The following is a 16,897-nucleotide window of genomic DNA, read 5'->3' on the forward strand; positions in this document are numbered from 1 at the left end:
CCATCTGATTCCCCCTCTCCCCCCAACACCCCGGGAACCAACCACATAGCCCCCAGGACACAGCCAACATCCTCGCCCACTGCTTGGGATAGAAAAGTGAAGCCCAAGGAAGAGGTTTATGATGAAAAAATGAACTGGCTGGAAAGAAAACCCCAAAATCTTGGTGGGACCAGTCAGCTCAATTCCCTGCACATCAGAATCAGAAGGAGCCATCCAGGGAGGTGGCCGAGCCACATCTAAAGCTAAACCTTGCCCCGACCCAGAAACCCTCTGGCACAGGGCTGGAAGCAGGGGGGGTAAAAGATTAGAGGCAGAGCGAACCACAACAAAAGGGAAGGAAAGAGGAGATGCAGACATAGCCAAGATGGAGTTCACCAACAACTCCAATTCTGGGTCCCTAAACACAAGTTGGGCCAGCCCTTGGGCATCCAACTTGGCACACAACTTAAGACCACTGAAGAGGGCCAAAGCAAACTAGTAAAGTGGTAGCAGCCTGATACACATGAACTGATACACATCAGAAGGGTCAGACAAGAGCGCCACATAGGAAGTGCAAACCCACAGGATTTTGGGACGTAGGTGTCTCCAACCCAACAGGTAACATGGCAGAGGCAGAATGAATTATCATCGGCCAGTGGCAGACAACAAACAACCCTCAAATTCACATGAGGCGAGAATGGGTTCGGAGGGAATATCCATTAGCTAACCAAACCCATAGAGGATTTCCAGGGCCTGGGTGTCCAAGCAGAACACCCAGGCACTGGGAACACTATGCTGCACCTAAAAGTAAGCTGGTACAACCTGGGCTACATAGCTGCGAAGGTTGACCTCGATGCACTGTATATACGAGCACGTGGGCCACCAGGGCGTGCCACCGGCCAATGCTCGCTCCCAACCTGGGTCAAGACACAGGAACAATGAGACACTTGACTCATCCAAGGTGAGGGACACCCCAAGTAGGGAGAACTTTTAAGAGAGTGAACTCCCAAACACAACAGAGAAGGGAATGCGGGAATGCTGTCAGTGCAGGGACAGTACTATGAAGTGATCAGGGAAGTTAATGCTGAGCACATACAGCTCTAAGCACTCTTAAAAAAAACCAGGCCCATGCTACACCACAGTGTATGAAACGAAATACACAAGAAGCAAGTACAAAGAAGCACCTAACTGAAAAGTATCATGGCCAGCCACAGATTGCTAATGATTCTGGGGTCATACTGCAATCCCCAGAAACAAGCTGCATCAGCAGATGAACTGATAACTTGATCCAGTGGACAGCATGAGCCCTGCCCCCCTCCCTTCCCTCTCCAAGTGAGTGGGAGGGGGGTGAGGCAAGTGAGCACACCCTTGTTTAGAGAGATTTTCAATCATTTGTTTATATTGTTGGGAAGAGTTCATTCAGCAGGTTAACACTTTTGTCCGGTAATGACGCAGCATTGCGTGACGTTTTTACTTGGGGGAAGTCTGGTAATGACGCAGCATTGCGTGATTTCCGGCGGCAAATTGGCGACGGTTTCGGGAGGGGCGCGCCACGGTTTTGGCCATTATATGCATACACACCTATAGGGAATTTTATTGCGAATACAATGATACCAAAATGAAAGATCTAGGACCAGAATTGAGGTAACAAAGTTGAAAAGAGTATACCCATTTTATTGCTCTTTATTAGTGCTCACTGCGGTAACGCACTGTCACGTTCTTTGTTTGCTGTGGGTGGGACGCCGTGGTTTTGGACTTTATATTTGCATATACTCCTGTAGGGAATTCTAATGCGAACACAATGATACCAAAATGAAAGATCTAGGACGAGAATCAAGATGTCTAAAGTGAAGAGTGTACACATTTCATTGCTCTTGCGCGCTCCCGGGTAACACGCTCTCACTTTCTCACTTTCTCGCCGGGCTTTTGGGCTTTATATGCATCTAGTCCTGTAGAGAATTCTATTGTGAACACATTGATACCAAATTGGAAAACCTAGGACGAGAATTGAGATGACAAAGTTGAAGAGAGTATACACATTTCGGTATGACCGCGCTCTCTTTCTGCTAACTTTCATCTTGTCGGTGGGTGGAGCGCGCCGCTGTTTTTGACATTATATGCACATATTCCTGTTGGAAATTCTATTACGAACACATTGATACCAAAATGAAAGACCTAGAACGAGAATTGAGGTGACCAAAGTGAAAGGAGTGTACACATTTTTATCGGTCTTGCGCACTCCCGGGTAACACGCTCTCACTTTCTCTGTTTGTTGCGGATAGTAAGCTGGGTATTTGGACTTTATATGCCTTTAGTCCTGTAGGGAATTCTATTGCAAACACAATGATACCAAATTGAAAAACCTAGGACAAGAATTGAGGTTACAAAGTTGAAAAGATTATACACTTTTCAGAATTACTCCATTCTCCTGCGGAATGCCCAAACCCACCCGGGGTAGTGTGACGCATGTGCGCCCAGAACATCAAAGTGTTAAGTCTTTGGCCTCTTCTGAACCCAACAGTAGTCTGTGTTGTTTGCTGACTTTCTGGGTGGGAGTCATCAACCCGACCACCCCAGTAAGGTGGCAGAGAGTCATTTGCTTACTGGTCATGTGAGGAAGGTCAGGTTGTGACACTGGTCATGTGAGGAAGGTCAGGTTGTGACACTGGTCATGTGAGGAAGGTCAGGTTGTGACACTGGTCATGTGAGGAAGGTCAGGTTGTGACACTGGTCATGTGAGGAAGGTCAGGTTGTGGCACTGGTCATGTGAGGAAGGTCAGGTTGTGACACTGGTCATGTGAGGAAGGTCAGGTTGTGACACTGGTCATGTGGGGAAGGTCAGGTTGTGGCACTGGTCATGTGAGGAAGGTCAGGGTGTGGCACTGGTCATGTGGGGAAGGTCAGGTTGTGACACTGGTCATGTGAGGAAGGTCAGGTTGTGGCACTGGTCATGTGAGGAAGGTCAGGTTGTGACACTGGTCATGTGAGGAAGGCCAGGTTGTGGCACTGGTCATGTGGGGAAGGTCAGGTTGTGACACTGGTCATGTGAGGTCAGGTTGTGGCACTGGTCATGTGAGGAAGGTCATGTTGTGACACTGGTCATGTGAGGAAGGCCAGGTTGTGGCACTGGTCATTTGAGGAAGGTCAGGTTGTGACACTGGTCATGTGAGGAAGGTCAGGTTGTGACACTGGTCTTGTGGGGAAGGTCAGGTTGTGGCACTGGTCTTGTGGGGAAGGTCAGGTTGTGGCACTGGTCATGTGGGGAAGGTCAGGTTGTGGTACTGGTTCCCAGTAGCCTGAAGGCAACTATCAGGAGAAAGTGCCAAGCCATTACCACTATATAGCACTGAAAAGGAATCGGGAAAAGGAATTTGGGATGGGATGGGATAGGGGGAAGGAATAGTGTTCAACCAATTGGACGGTCGGGGGTTGAAAAGCAACCAGCATGAAGCGAGACCGTCACTCTACCTTCCAGTTCAGTAGCCTGAATTGAACTCCATGGCTGATGCAATTTAGTAGTTAGGGAGTCATCTCAGCGAGATAGATTTAGGGAACTACAAGGGGCTTCCCGCAGAAAACAACTTACCAATAAGAACAATCTCTAAGGGAGGAGTAAATTTCTCGACCTGTTTTGGCAGAACTCTTCTGATCACTGCAATCTTTAAAGTTTCATCCTGTAGAAGCTGTTGCCAAGGTATGTCGAGCTGTCTAGTGTTCACATTAGCAATACTAGAAAATTTAAAATGATCATGATCCTTCAAGTCATTGTCCTCACTTGCTCCCTTCTCTTGCCCGCACATATTATCACTACAGTCCGAGTTACTGGTCTCTTGCAGGCTTCTCAATCCACATTTACAAAGAACATCCTTAATCTTTTCTATCTGATTAAGCTCAGCTTGACAGTCTGCACCTTCACTATCTGCATTATTAGACTTACTACCAATTACTTCTGTAGAATTATTATTATCATAAACAATGCCACTTAAGATTGGGGATCCATGAACATTTTCTACTTTATTTCTAACATCGTAATTGAGGATTTCATCAAGGAATCCCAGCACCCTCTGTCTTGAGAAGTTGTCATGCGTTACACCAATCCATAAATTGACAGCTCCACATATTCTGCGATTAATAATATGTGGCTTCTCTGTGTAGATTTTTACTGCACCCCAAAACTGGCAGGGAAGTGCTTCTAAAGGCAATTCTTCAACCTGTTTTTCCATGTTAATCTGAAGAAGAAAAACAGAATTATAATGAGTCAATGATATGTTAATAATTATAGTTTCAAGTATTTGCTTCAATGAGTTTAGTGAGGAAAGAAACCTGCATTGAATGTAATGAAATGCCAATTTCTGGGGAAGCCCCTTGTCGCTCCCTGGAGCTACTAACACTGATTGTGTGCCGCTACTAGGTCACATCAGCTGTGGCGTTCTAATGCCTACCAGAGACCAGAGCCAGAACCAGGCCCCATCAACAGAGGAGCAGAGGAACCAGAACCCAGCAAACTGGGAAGGACCAGATCCCTAGCCAGCTAACATGCTGACTGACTGGAGGCCCACACCAGCCAGTCGTAGAGTTAAGCCAACACACGAACCCCAAACAAATGCAGCTGGGCCAAAAAGAAAAAACCTGGTAAACACATCAGGGGCCAGGTTCAAGCCAAAGGAAAGAACCCTGAAGCAATAACCACAACACCCCACAACAAAACCTAACCAGTCCCTGAACCCCAGATGGAGGAAGAGATGCCAATACATGTCCTTGAGGGCCAGGCACACCCCATCCAAGCTTTAACCTGTAATAGCAGGCAAACCTGGGCCAAAGTTGTCATGAGAAAGGTCAGGCACGAGGATTAAGCCATTCACAACTGAAAGATCAATAAAGTACCATAGATCTGCCGAATCCTGCTTCTGAACTGAGAACAGCCGGGCTACCTATCGAAAGGACGAGGTCAGCACAACCACGTCTGAGACCAACCAATCATTTTTATTTTGATTTTACAAGCTTGTAAAAGCACCTTCATCACCTTCAGTGATTAAGTGCTTAATTGCACACTAGTTTCTTTATCAGCTATCTCACCCTGTCAGAGTAAATGAGACAGATGTATGTGAATGCATGTGTGTGTATATATGTATGTATATGTGTGTGTGTATGTATATGTATGGGTATAAAGTATATATGGAAGCTGATCTGAATTACATTTCACCTTTGTGAATGTACATTAATGACACTATGTAAAAGACACATCAAACATTTTATGTAGGGCATACGTAAATCTGTGTATGTATTTACGTAAGTAGGTTAGCTTAGCATTTTAAAGGCACCGAATCACCTTCTGTGGTTGTGTTCAATAAACCCTTGAACTCTATGTTTAACATTTCTCTAACCCTGTCCATGGAGGACAGAAGAAAATGTATATATGCTGGTTAGCATTGTAAATGTGTGGCCATGTCTGTGGTAGAAAATAATAAAAAAAAAAAAAAAAACAATCCCCAATGACCAAAGTGCCAGGGAGTTCTCTTGCCCCAACAGATGCAACTCCAAATACTGTGCAAGGGAGGGACTGACAAGCTCCACAGAAGACCATGGGAACTCACCAGAAATGCTCACAAATCATGGGACCAAGAGCTGGCAAAATAGGCCAGATGCCCTCCCACAACAGCACCAAAGGGAAGAATAGCAAAAGCACCAGCACAAGCCCCAAGCAGAACTAGACCTGCTCTCCTCCAGTTTGTTCATGTGCTCCTTAAGATATGGGCACCATATAATAGCTGTGTGTGTGTGTGGTGTGTGTGGTGTGTGTGTGTGTGTGTGTGTGTGTGTGTGTGTGTGTGTGTGTGTGTGTGTGTGTGTGTGTGTGTGTGTGTGTGTGTGTGTGTGTGTGTGTGTGTGTGTGTGTGTGTGTGTGTGTGTGTGTGAGAGAGAGAGAGAGAGAGAGAGAGAGAGAGAGAGAGAGAGAGAGAGAGAGAGAGAGAGAGAGAGAGAGAGAGAGAGAGAGAGAGAGAGAGAGAGAGAGAGAGAGAGAGAGAGAGAGAGAGAGAGAGAGAGAGAGAGAGAGAGAGAGAGAGAGAGAGAGAGAGAGAGAGAGAGAGAGAGAGAGAGAGAGAGAGAGAGAGAGAGAGAGAGAGAGAGAGAGAGAGAGAGAGAGAGAGAGAGAGAGAGAGAGAGAGAGAGAGAGAGAGAGAGAGAGAGAGAGAGAGAGAGAGAGAGAGAGAGAGAGAGAGAGAGAGAGAGAGAGAGAGAGAGAGAGAGAGAGAGAGAGAGAGAGAGAGAGAGAGAGAGAGAGAGAGAGAGGAGAGAGAGAGAGAGAGAGAGAGAGAGAGAGAGAGAGAGAGAGAGAGAGAGAGAGAGAGAGAGAGAGAGAGAGAGAGAGAGAGAGAGAGAGAGAGAGAGAGAGAGAGAGAGAGAGAGAGAGAGAGAGAGAGAGAGAGAGAGAGAGAGAGAGAGAGAGAGAGAGAGAGAGAGAGAGAGAGAGAGAGAGAGAGAGAGAGAGAGAGAGAGAGAGAGAGAGAGAGAGAGAGAGAGAGAGAGAGAGAGAGAGAGAGAGAGAGAGAGAGAGAGAGAGAGAGAGAGAGAGAGAGAGAGAGAGAGGAGAGAGAGAGAGAGAGAGAGAGAGAGAGAGAGAGAGAGAGAGAGAGAGAGAGAGAGAGAGAGAGAGAGAGAGAGAGAGAGAGAGAGAGAGAGAGAGAGAGAGAGAGAGAGAGAGAGAGAGAGAGAGAGAGAGAGAGAGAGAGAGAGAGAGAGAGAGAGAGAGAGAGAGAGAGAGAGAGAGAGAGAGAGAGAGAGAGAGAGAGAGAGAGAGAGAGAGAGAGAGAGAGAGAGAGAGAGAGAGAGAGAGAGAGAGAGAGAGAGAGAGAGAGAGAGAGAGAGAGAGAGAGAGAGAGAGAGAGAGAGAGAGAGAGAGAGAGAGAGAGAGAGAGAGAGAGAGAGAGAGAGAGAGAGAGAGAGAGAGAGAGAGAGAGAGAGAGAGAGAGAGAGAGAGAGAGAGAGAGAGAGAGAGAGAGAGAGAGAGAGAGAGAGAGAGAGAGAGAGAGAGAGAGAGAGAGAGAGAGAGAGAGAGAGAGAGAGAGGAGAGAGAGAGAGAGAGAGAGAGAGAGAGAGAGAGAGAGAGAGAGAGAGAGAGAGAGAGAGAGAGAGAGAGAGAGAGAGAGAGAGAGAGAGAGAGAGAGAGAGAGAGAGAGAGAGAGAGAGAGAGAGAGAGAGAGAGAGAGAGAGAGAGAGAGAGAGAGAGAGAGAGAGAGAGAGAGAGAGAGAGAGAGAGAGAGAGAGAGAGAGAGAGAGAGAGAGAGAGAGAGAGAGAGAGGAGAGAGAGAGAGAGAGAGAGAGAGAGAGAGAGAGAGAGAGAGAGAGAGAGAGAGAGAGAGAGAGAGAGAGAGAGAGAGAGAGAGAGAGAGAGAGAGAGAGAGAGAGAGAGAGAGAGAGAGAGAGAGAGAGAGAGAGAGAGAGAGAGAGAGAGAGAGAGAGAGAGAGAGAGAGAGAGAGAGAGAGAGAGAGAGAGAGAGAGAGAGAGAGAGAGAGAGAGAGAGAGAGAGAGAGAGAGAGAGAGAGAGAGAGAGAGAGAGAGAGAGAGAGAGAGAGAGAGAGAGAGAGAGAGAGAGAGAGAGAGAGAGAGAGAGAGAGAGAGAGAGAGAGAGAGAGAGAGAGAGAGAGAGAGAGACACACACACACACACACACACACACACACATTTGCAACAAATGACTGCATACAAGGGAAGGAGGAAGTCTTCCCAGATAGCATAACAGCCCAGGAACCTGACCCACCCAAGGACCTACACCTCGACCAAAAACTGGGAAGCTCCCACCTGACCAGAAGCATTCAAAAGGGAACAGAACCCCTAGTAAACAATACCTGACCAATCAGAAGGCACAATAAAACCACTACTGAAACAACCTGAGCTACCACATCCTTGGGAAAGATAGGATGAGGCAGTCAAAGTTAAGAGACCAAGCCTAAACAATAGACCAGCACAGTCTGCTGACATAGAAGGTGGGCGGAATAAAATGCTGCCACCGCTTCCTGTAGGAGAGGGGCAAGTATTTTGGGCAAGGCCACCAGTGCTGGAACCGACTGGCAATTTTTAATTGCCAAACAATATGTTTGGCAATTTTTAAGGCTTTGTATTTTGTATTGGCAACCTTAGTTTCAATATCTCTGTGCAGCCCATCCTCCTAAGGTTTCACACCGTCAAGAAAACGGTCAAATTCAGGTGTCCTCTCTTAACCCTTAAACTGCGCATGGCGTATATATATGCCATGAGTAACATGTCCCACCATGCGCATGGTGTATATATACGCCAAAGGGTACCAGGCACGATTCAAACATCCCGCGGTGTAAAGGGGTCACCCATACCGTAGCCAGGGGCGATTGTAAACAGACGCCATTTTGAAAAATAATCTAGAGCAGGCCTCCTTTGTTTCACAGGCCTTAGTTAGTGGCCAGACACCATGGCGAGCGCATCACGACCCAGCGTGCGACCTCGCTCAGCGCACCGTGCCGCGCAGTCCTTGACCGAAGATGAAATTGCAGATGAATTGTTCAAGGACATTGACGAATCTGATATTGACGACTCAGATATAGATGAAGATTATACCCAGCCAGAAGAAATCGAAACAACGGAGAGTGAGGGTGAACATGTGGGTGCCACGAGGGTGAGGATGCCTCACGAGGCTACTACTCAACACCACCTCGCACCCAAGCACGTCGTTCATCTATACCACTGCACGTTTATGATATGATTGACGAGTCTGAAACAAGTGAATCTTTCTCAGGCTTTAGTGATGAAGAATCGGAGAATAGTTTTACCCCGGCTGCTAGTGCCAGTACAAGTTTCGCCGCATCAGCTGCCCGCCCAGCCAAGCGCCGCCGCATGGAACAATAGGGCGACAATGAGGAACAAATTCCCTCATGTTCCAAATCTATTTCCTCATCTACCGTTCCTGCCCCTACTGTTACATTGCCTGCTTCAGCTCCTGGTCCCCGGATTCCTCGCCGTGGTGCAGCTAATGGCTCTCGGAAGCCAGCAGGTTTGTGTGTGTGTGGAGTGATGGGGAAGATTTTGTTCCACAAATTCCCGACTTTGACAACAGAGATGTGGGAATTACAGATCTTTTTCCTGATACTGGTGACGAAATGTGTGAAATGGACTTCTTTACTGCATATTTCGATGAGCCGCTCATGGAACACATTGTTCACGAAACGAACAGACTTGCGGCCGATCTCATCGAAGGTGAGGAAGTTTCAGAATTTTCACGACTACAGCGTTGGAAAGAGACAACTGTTGGTGAAATGTATGTGTTTTTTGCAATTTGCATGTTGATGAAACATTGTGTGAAACACGTAATTTCAGATTATTGGAGCAAAGACAACTCTGTTCCAACACCATTGTTCGGGAAATATATGTCCCGAGACAGATTTTTGTTGATCCTACGGTGCATTCATTTTGCAAATAATGCAGACGAGACACAGGATGATCGGCTTTGGAGGGTGAGGCACGTGCTAAATGACCTGATTGGAAAGTTCCGAGATTACTACGTACCAGCTCAGAAGCTGGTTATTGATGAATCCCTTGTGCTTTTCAAAGGACGTGCTGCCTTCAAGCAGTATATTCCCTCAAAACGTCACCGATTTGGACTGAAATTCTTTGTGCTCTGTGACTGTGAATCAGGAATGGTGTTACACACGATACTTTATTCAGCCACAAATGTAGATATTCCTGCTAATGACGAACATGGCTTCTCAGGTAGTGTGGTGAAGTCATTGCTTGCACCATATCTGAACAAGGGCCACATATTGTACACAGATAACTATTATACCAGTCCCTTGCTAACGAAATTCTTGCTGGATAATAAGACTGGAGTGTGTGGAACAGTAAAGCCAAAACGAAAGGAAATGCCTGTGTTTGATACTGCTATGCAAGTTGGGGATTGCGAGGTAAGAAAAAGTGGTGGAATGCTTTCAGTGCGGTGGAAAGACAGACGTGAAGTGAACATGTTGACCACCATTCACCCTGGTACAATGGTAGACAGTGGCAAGGTGAACAGAACAACAAAGCAAATAATATATAAGCCAGATTGTGTGATGGACTACAACATTAACATGCGTTTAGTTGATAAATGTGACATGATGGTGGGTGCTGTAGAGTGTGTACGGAAAACAGTGAAGTGGACAAAGAAAATGATTTTCCACCTTATTGACGTAACAATGCTGAACAGTTACAACATGTTTCTTGTGAAGACAGGTAGAAAACCATATTTCCATATTCGTTTAGTTTTCAAGTTGTGAAACAGTTGCTAGGTAAATTTGGCAAGGACACACCTGGCATACAAAGACCCATTCGAGACCCAATACTGAACCATGCTCCTGCACCCAGGCTCGCTTACAGGGAAGCCTTTCTGATACACCAAATCAAGAAATTACCACCAACTGGAGCTCGTGCAGCAGGCCAGCGTCGGTGTGTTGTGTGTTCCAGTACCAAATTGAGGCCACAGAAACGTAAATTAGTGTTGACATGGTGGGAAGCGTGTGCCGTCCCTCTGTGCCATATCGACTGTTTCACACAGTATCACAGTCTCCTGGAGTACTAAATGTGTAATTCTTTGGTAAATAAATGTACATATCAAGTTAATTTTTGTGTTTATACTGAAAAAAACCCAAATACATTGAATATTTCCTGTAAATTATACCATTTTGGTGGGCATACTTGTGACACTAATATGTGAACGCCTAGTGAGTTTATACCATTTTTATTATAATACAATGTCTATTGCTAATAATTGGAACAATACTAGCGAAAAAATTTTGTGTAAAATGACCCAAGAATACTGTAAATAATTCCGCGAAAATAAATTCGCGGCAACTCAGGCCGCGTGAGCGGCCGTGAGTGAAGGCTAGCTGACATAGCACCTTGAGCACTCACGTTCTGTGACGTCATCGGCCAACTTCTCGGCTCAATTGTGTCATTGGTATGTATAATAGAATTTTTTTATTATTTTTCCCGTGCTCAGGACTCAAATTAACATGTTTAGAAGACGAAAAAAAAATTTGAATTTTTTTTTTTTTCTTGTGCACAGGGGTGTAAATGTCCCCAGGACCCCTGAGCAGTGTAAGGGTTAACCTACCAGAGGACCCAAAACAGAAAACAGGACATTACGTCATTTTTGCAAGCCACTTCCAATTTCAAGTATGACAATTTTTGGCCTTTTGTAATGCATACGATCAAAATGTGACGTGCTTTGTAAGAGGACAGGTTGTTCTGTGAACTCTTCAGTTGTCTGTAAAGCTGCGTTAACTTTCGGGAGGATTTTTCTGCTAAGGTCGCAAACTGTCACCTGCTACCTGTGTCTTTTATGACCAAGGCCATGTTCTGGCACTGGTCCCCGGTAGACCACACACAACTATCTGCGACTGATGTGACCTATTTGTATGAAGTAATTTCAGGAAGCAATCTTCAGGGAACCACAAGGAGCTCCCATCTCAAATTTTTAATTTGAAGCTATCATATGTTGAACAACTGCTAGAACTTGTCTGTAAAAAAATTTCACCACATATAGCTTATTTCTCACACCTCAGCCTCAAAACCTTATTTTCAAAAGAAAGCAAGGCCCATACCTAAGTGAACAAAAAGTGCACAAACTCAAAACAAAAATGACCCGTAGAATTATTTATTAAATATGCTCAACAGATTTTCCAAGGCTGCAACTCTTGCTCCTAATGTTGCATTCCTCTAAAAAAATAATTAAAAACATGACTGAAGTCATATTAAAAAGTCCCTTTACATCATACCATAATATTTCCCATATTCCTTAAAGGTAAAGCCAGACCCAAAAATGATTTAAAGAAATTAGGCCCATCAACTTTTCCACAGGTCCATGAACTCTGGTACTGCAAGCTGAGTCAATACACACATCACTCACTTCATCACACATTTGTTTGGGAATGTGGGTGAGTAAAATCTGGTCAGGTAAGTATGCATTGCAACCAGATATTCCCAGATTCAAGGATGCACTGTAAAGCAATATAATTTGTAATTCGTTTGACTAATGCAACATTTAAGATGGGAAAAAAGATTCAAAATATTTTAACTTAGGACAAATTAAAATTTTGTTTAGATTATTACCTGCTTAAAGCGTTCTTCTCTTCTGCAGCATTATTCTTGAACTCTGGAGTACTGAAAATAATAAACATATTACTGTTAGCAAAAAAAAAAAAAAGTGTAAAATGTAGTGAAATAAAAATTTCTGGGCGAGCCCTGGTGGCTCCCGAAGTCATTATATACTGATAGGATACCATCTACTAGCTCATGTCATCCGCCAAGTTCTTTAGACATACTTGGACCAGTGCCAGAACCTGGCCTCACCACTCCCTTCACACAGGGAGTGGTGACATTTACTTATTTTAACCCTTAAACTGTGTAATACGTATACTGTAGACACTCGAGTATTCGGGATTCGAATATCAGGAAAACGCCCTTATACGGCCAAAATCATGACCGGATAAAGTTATCTATATATCTGGTCAAAATGTTCATAGGAGCCAGAAAATCAGGTGTTTGGCCGGATCAGTGGCCTAACACTTGTTGTACACCACCACACCACTCCCTCCCTTCCCACCAAGAAGGGAGGGAGTCACCCCTTACTGCTGTTCACTTCCTCTGTCCCGCGCACATTCACTTTCCCTCATTCCCTCCCTCCCCAAGAGATCCTTCTGTAGGTGGCAGTAGAGTAAGGTAAAGTAATTATCAAAAGAAGGCACCAAACTGGGAAGGCTATGTAGCACCATCAAAGTGCGAAATAATCAGTGGGCGCTAAATATCACCAAGAATGCCAATACGAGAACAAAAACACATAAGGTGAACGATATCAAAAGTATCCGATTCACATATTATTCTATCTAGGGACAAGTGACCACAAGGGACGGTCGGAAAGCAAGACACACGCTCGTCCTGGAAGTCAGGACATTCAACAAGGACATGCACGACCGTAAGAGGGACAACGCAATTTGGACAATAAGGAGGAGGGCGGCGCTCCATTGAGTGACCGTGGGTTAAGCGAGTATGGCTAACCCGCAGCCGTGCCAAAGCAGTTTCCCACCGCCGGTTACGGTGGTAGGAGGATAGCCACGGGGACACACTACGTTTGAGAGTACGCAGCTTGTTACTAACCACAGAGGACCAACAACCCTGCCAACGGGCAAGGATGGAGGAATGAATAACAGGATAAAAGTCGGAATAAGGTATACCTTTATGGGAGATGGGACAAGAACGGATAGCTTCCTTAGCGGCAGCATCCGCACACTCATTGTAAGAAACACCAATATGGCTGGGAACCCAGCAAAACTCTACTGATTTAAATTTACTAGAAATAAGAAACAGCCAATGTTGAATCTCGATGACCACCGGATGGACAGGATTAAAGGACCCTAGAGCCATGAGAGCACTATGAGAGTCAACTACAACCACAAAGGAGAAATGATAATGAGAAAGCAAGAGATGGAGAGCATAGAGAATAGCATAAAGTTCTGCTGTAAAGACGCTACCCTCCGAAGGGAGGCGACACATATAAGTACAGTCAGGAAAAACAACAGAGTAGCCCACATGAACAAATCCACAAGGGCCGTGACGAGGATTCGAACCTGCGTCCGGGAGCATCCCAGACACTGCCTTAATCTGGTGTGAGCTACTCTGTGTGAGTAGCCCACACCTCCCGCAGACTTAGACCCATCGGTGAAGATGGAAACAGTGGGAGTGTGAAGAAAAGTGCTCAAGGAAGAGGCTTTTCAGAATTGTAGGAGGGGTAAAGGCTTTAGTAATACAAGTCAAGGACGTACAAAACTTGGGAAGGGGACTCTCCACAGAGGCAAGGAAGGAACAATATGAGGAGAAACAGTAGAAATATGAACAGAAAGAGAATCCTGTAAGCGAGATAACCGGACAAAAAGAGGGAGACGATGAAGAGGAACAGGAGCTACAGGAGGAGGAAAAGTCAAAGCACGACAGAGGCGAGAGGAAGGATGTTGTAAGGACAGCGCAAGATAGAGAAGACATTAGCGATCACGGCGCTCCTGAAGAGAGAAAAAGCCCGTGTCAACATACAAACTGAGGGCGGGAGTTGAACGAAAGGCACCAGAGCTGAGACGCAACCCAGTATGGTGCAAAGCATCAAGACGGCGAAGAGTAGGAGAAGCAGAAGAGTATTCAGGGCAACCATAATCGAGTTTAGACAGGACGAGAGAGGAGTGCAAATAGAGAAGCGTGCGCCTATCCGCTCCCCAAGAAGTATGGGACAAAACCTTAAGTGGGTTAAGGGCCTTAGAGCATTCAACTCGGAGGTAAGAGATATGGGCTGACCAAGACAAACGAGTGTCAAAGACTAACCCCAAAAGCTTTGCGGAATCCCTGTACACAATGGGATGACCATAAAGCAACAAAGAGGGACAAAGAATGACATGCATCCGAGTAAAAGTCGTAGCACAAGTCTTAGACGCAGAGAACTTGAAGCCATGATCGGTGGCCCAAGACGACACGGCATCAATCGCAAGTTGAAGCCGCCGTTGAAGGAGAGACGAATCATCACCCCGACAGCAAAGGGTAAGATCATCAACCAATCTTGGGGCAACCCTAAGCCCCAAGGGCGGTACTTACAGGGCACTCAGGGAAGGTGAACCTAAGCACATGCAGCCCGAGTACCTGAGTATACTACTACTAGCTCACACGACCACCGTAAGAGCAGCACTGAAAACAAGTCACAGCACTGAGACAAGACCGGAGCTGGAGCCACACGACCGTGCATGATCCCATCAGCCGAGGAACTGGGGCGGGGATCGCCAGCGCGGGGGTCTGGGGCTCCCCCTTCCCTCTCCTGGGGAGGGGGGAGCTGTGCAGACATGCGGCGCGGCTCGTGTGACGTCATGCTTGTTTGCTCGTTTTTCTTTTGGGAAGTTCTGTCCACTCGTTTGTCAATTTTTGTTGTTAACCAGAATAGGGGTTTGTTTTGTGGCGCTTACCTTTCTGGGTGCCTGTCCCGGTCGATGGCAGATATAGAATGCTCCAAATCACATGTGCATTCTATGGGCCATTGCTCCCCGTGCCTCTGTGAGGGGGGCCAGGTTCTGGCTCGTGGTCCCCGGTAGGCCTAGAACTCCACCCACATCGACTGATGCAAAATAGTTAGGATATCCATATCAGCCATGGATAGCTCCGGGGAGCCGTAGGGGCTCCCCCCAGAAAAGATAATTAAATTAGAACAAGAAAATGAAGGTCTCAAGATTGAGTTTTGTAATTTAAAAGGAAGTATTTTCCAGCAAGGTAAGGAAATTACCAGTTGTTCACTATGGTGAACATAACATGCAGATATTTATATATAACGTCTGTATATAGTAAATAACAGCAAAAACAGTATGGTGGGAGGAGAATGGTGGTGAGTTAGGTGAGGTGAGGGAGGGAGGGGGTGACAGCCAGTGGCAGGCTACCACTGGCTGCCACTGCCACTGCCACTGCCACTCAGCATACCAACTTAGTGGTTCGTTATGGTGAACACAAATGTAGATACTTACATATAACGTGTATATATATTGCAATAACAGCAAAAGGAGTGTGGGGGGGAGAAGCCATTTTGGTGAGGGAGGTGGCGACATCTGCATGATTTGTCATGCTGGTAGGGGTGGCTACTATGATCTTTGGGCACTATACCAGCTTAGATGAACAGTTATGGTCAACAGAACATATAGATAGTTATATAACGTCTGTATAAGTGAATAGAAGCAAAATCAGTATGATGGGAGGAGGATGTGGGCGAGTGAGGAGTCATTGAGGGAGGGAGTGGCAGCGAGAGGCTGACTGGCAGATGTGGTGGCCACACCTCTCTGTTTTTTGACTCGTAATATCAACTTAGTGGTTCGTTATGGTGAATAAAACATGCAGATACGTATATATAACTTGTGTTTATAGTGTAATAACCGACAAAGTATTTGTTTATTGTTTTATGAACACAATAATTGAATCAATAATATGCACATCATAATTTTGAGTACAGAGATGACACATTTTATTATATAAATATATCACACTACACACTATTGAATAATATTACAGGAAAAAAAAAAAAATATCGAAGACATTTAAATAATTAGGTATTTTCTTTGTGGTATTAGGTATAATTAGGTATCTCTTTGTGGCCACTTCTGCCTGACAGGTGGGGCTGAGCAGACCGCCTCCGATACATGTTGAGTCAGCGCCTTTTTTTTTTTGCCAGACTTCCCCGCCCTTTAGCGGGTAAAATATGCCACTTACGTTTTTTTTTATTATTTTTCCCGTGATCAGGGTACACAAATTAACAGGTTTAGAAGAAAAAATTTTTTTTTTTTGGTTCTGCGCCAGTGGGTGACAATAGCCAAAGCCCTTAGCAACACAAGGGTTAATGTGACTATCTGGAACCATAAGCTGAATTATATGTTTCAGCTCCAATATTTTTTATCTCACTCCATATATGTTTGTATATAAAATTTTCAGGAACATGTTCAGATTCATGAACATCTGACGTAGAACATGTTTAGGTGTACAGATTCCTGAGCCTACTGGGCTCCATCAAATCTACATTTGAAACTGTGTATGGAATCTGCCTCCACTACATCACTGCCTAATGCTTTCCATCTGTTAACTATGACACTAAAATAGTTCTTTCTAACATCCCTTAGGCTCATTTGGGTACTAAGTTTCCACCTGTGTCCCCTTGTTCATGTACTACTAAACAGTTACTAAACAGTTTATCTTTATCTACCCAGTCAGTTCCGCTGAGAATTGTATAGGTAGTGATCATGTCTCCCCTAACTCTTCTGTCTTATAGTGTCAGAGGAAACATGCCTGAGGGAAGTCTGAAATCACCCAGTCATTCGCACTGCCCTGAACCAATGGCAGTGCTACTGG

At 45.4% G+C, this 16,897-nt stretch overlaps 1 protein-coding gene across 3 annotated transcripts in view; it reads right to left on the bottom strand.

Moving 5' to 3' along the window:
• LOC138349579 (probable tRNA (uracil-O(2)-)-methyltransferase) overlaps positions 1-16,897 on the bottom strand; it is a 143,144-nt gene that overhangs the window by 106,804 nt on the left and 19,443 nt on the right. For all 3 annotated transcript variants that reach the window (XM_069309422.1, XM_069309424.1, XM_069309423.1), the window contains 2 exons: positions 12,095-12,145; positions 3,566-4,208 (listed from right to left, as the gene is read on the bottom strand). In XM_069309422.1, coding sequence (XP_069165523.1) covers positions 3,566-4,202 — 637 coding nt within the window. In that variant the 5' untranslated portion in view covers positions 4,203-4,208; positions 12,095-12,145. The remainder of the gene's footprint in view (positions 1-3,565; positions 4,209-12,094; positions 12,146-16,897) is intronic.

This window comes from Procambarus clarkii, chromosome 65 (assembly GCF_040958095.1).
Source record: "Procambarus clarkii isolate CNS0578487 chromosome 65, FALCON_Pclarkii_2.0, whole genome shotgun sequence".
Classification (NCBI taxonomy): domain Eukaryota; kingdom Metazoa; phylum Arthropoda; class Malacostraca; order Decapoda; family Cambaridae; genus Procambarus; species Procambarus clarkii.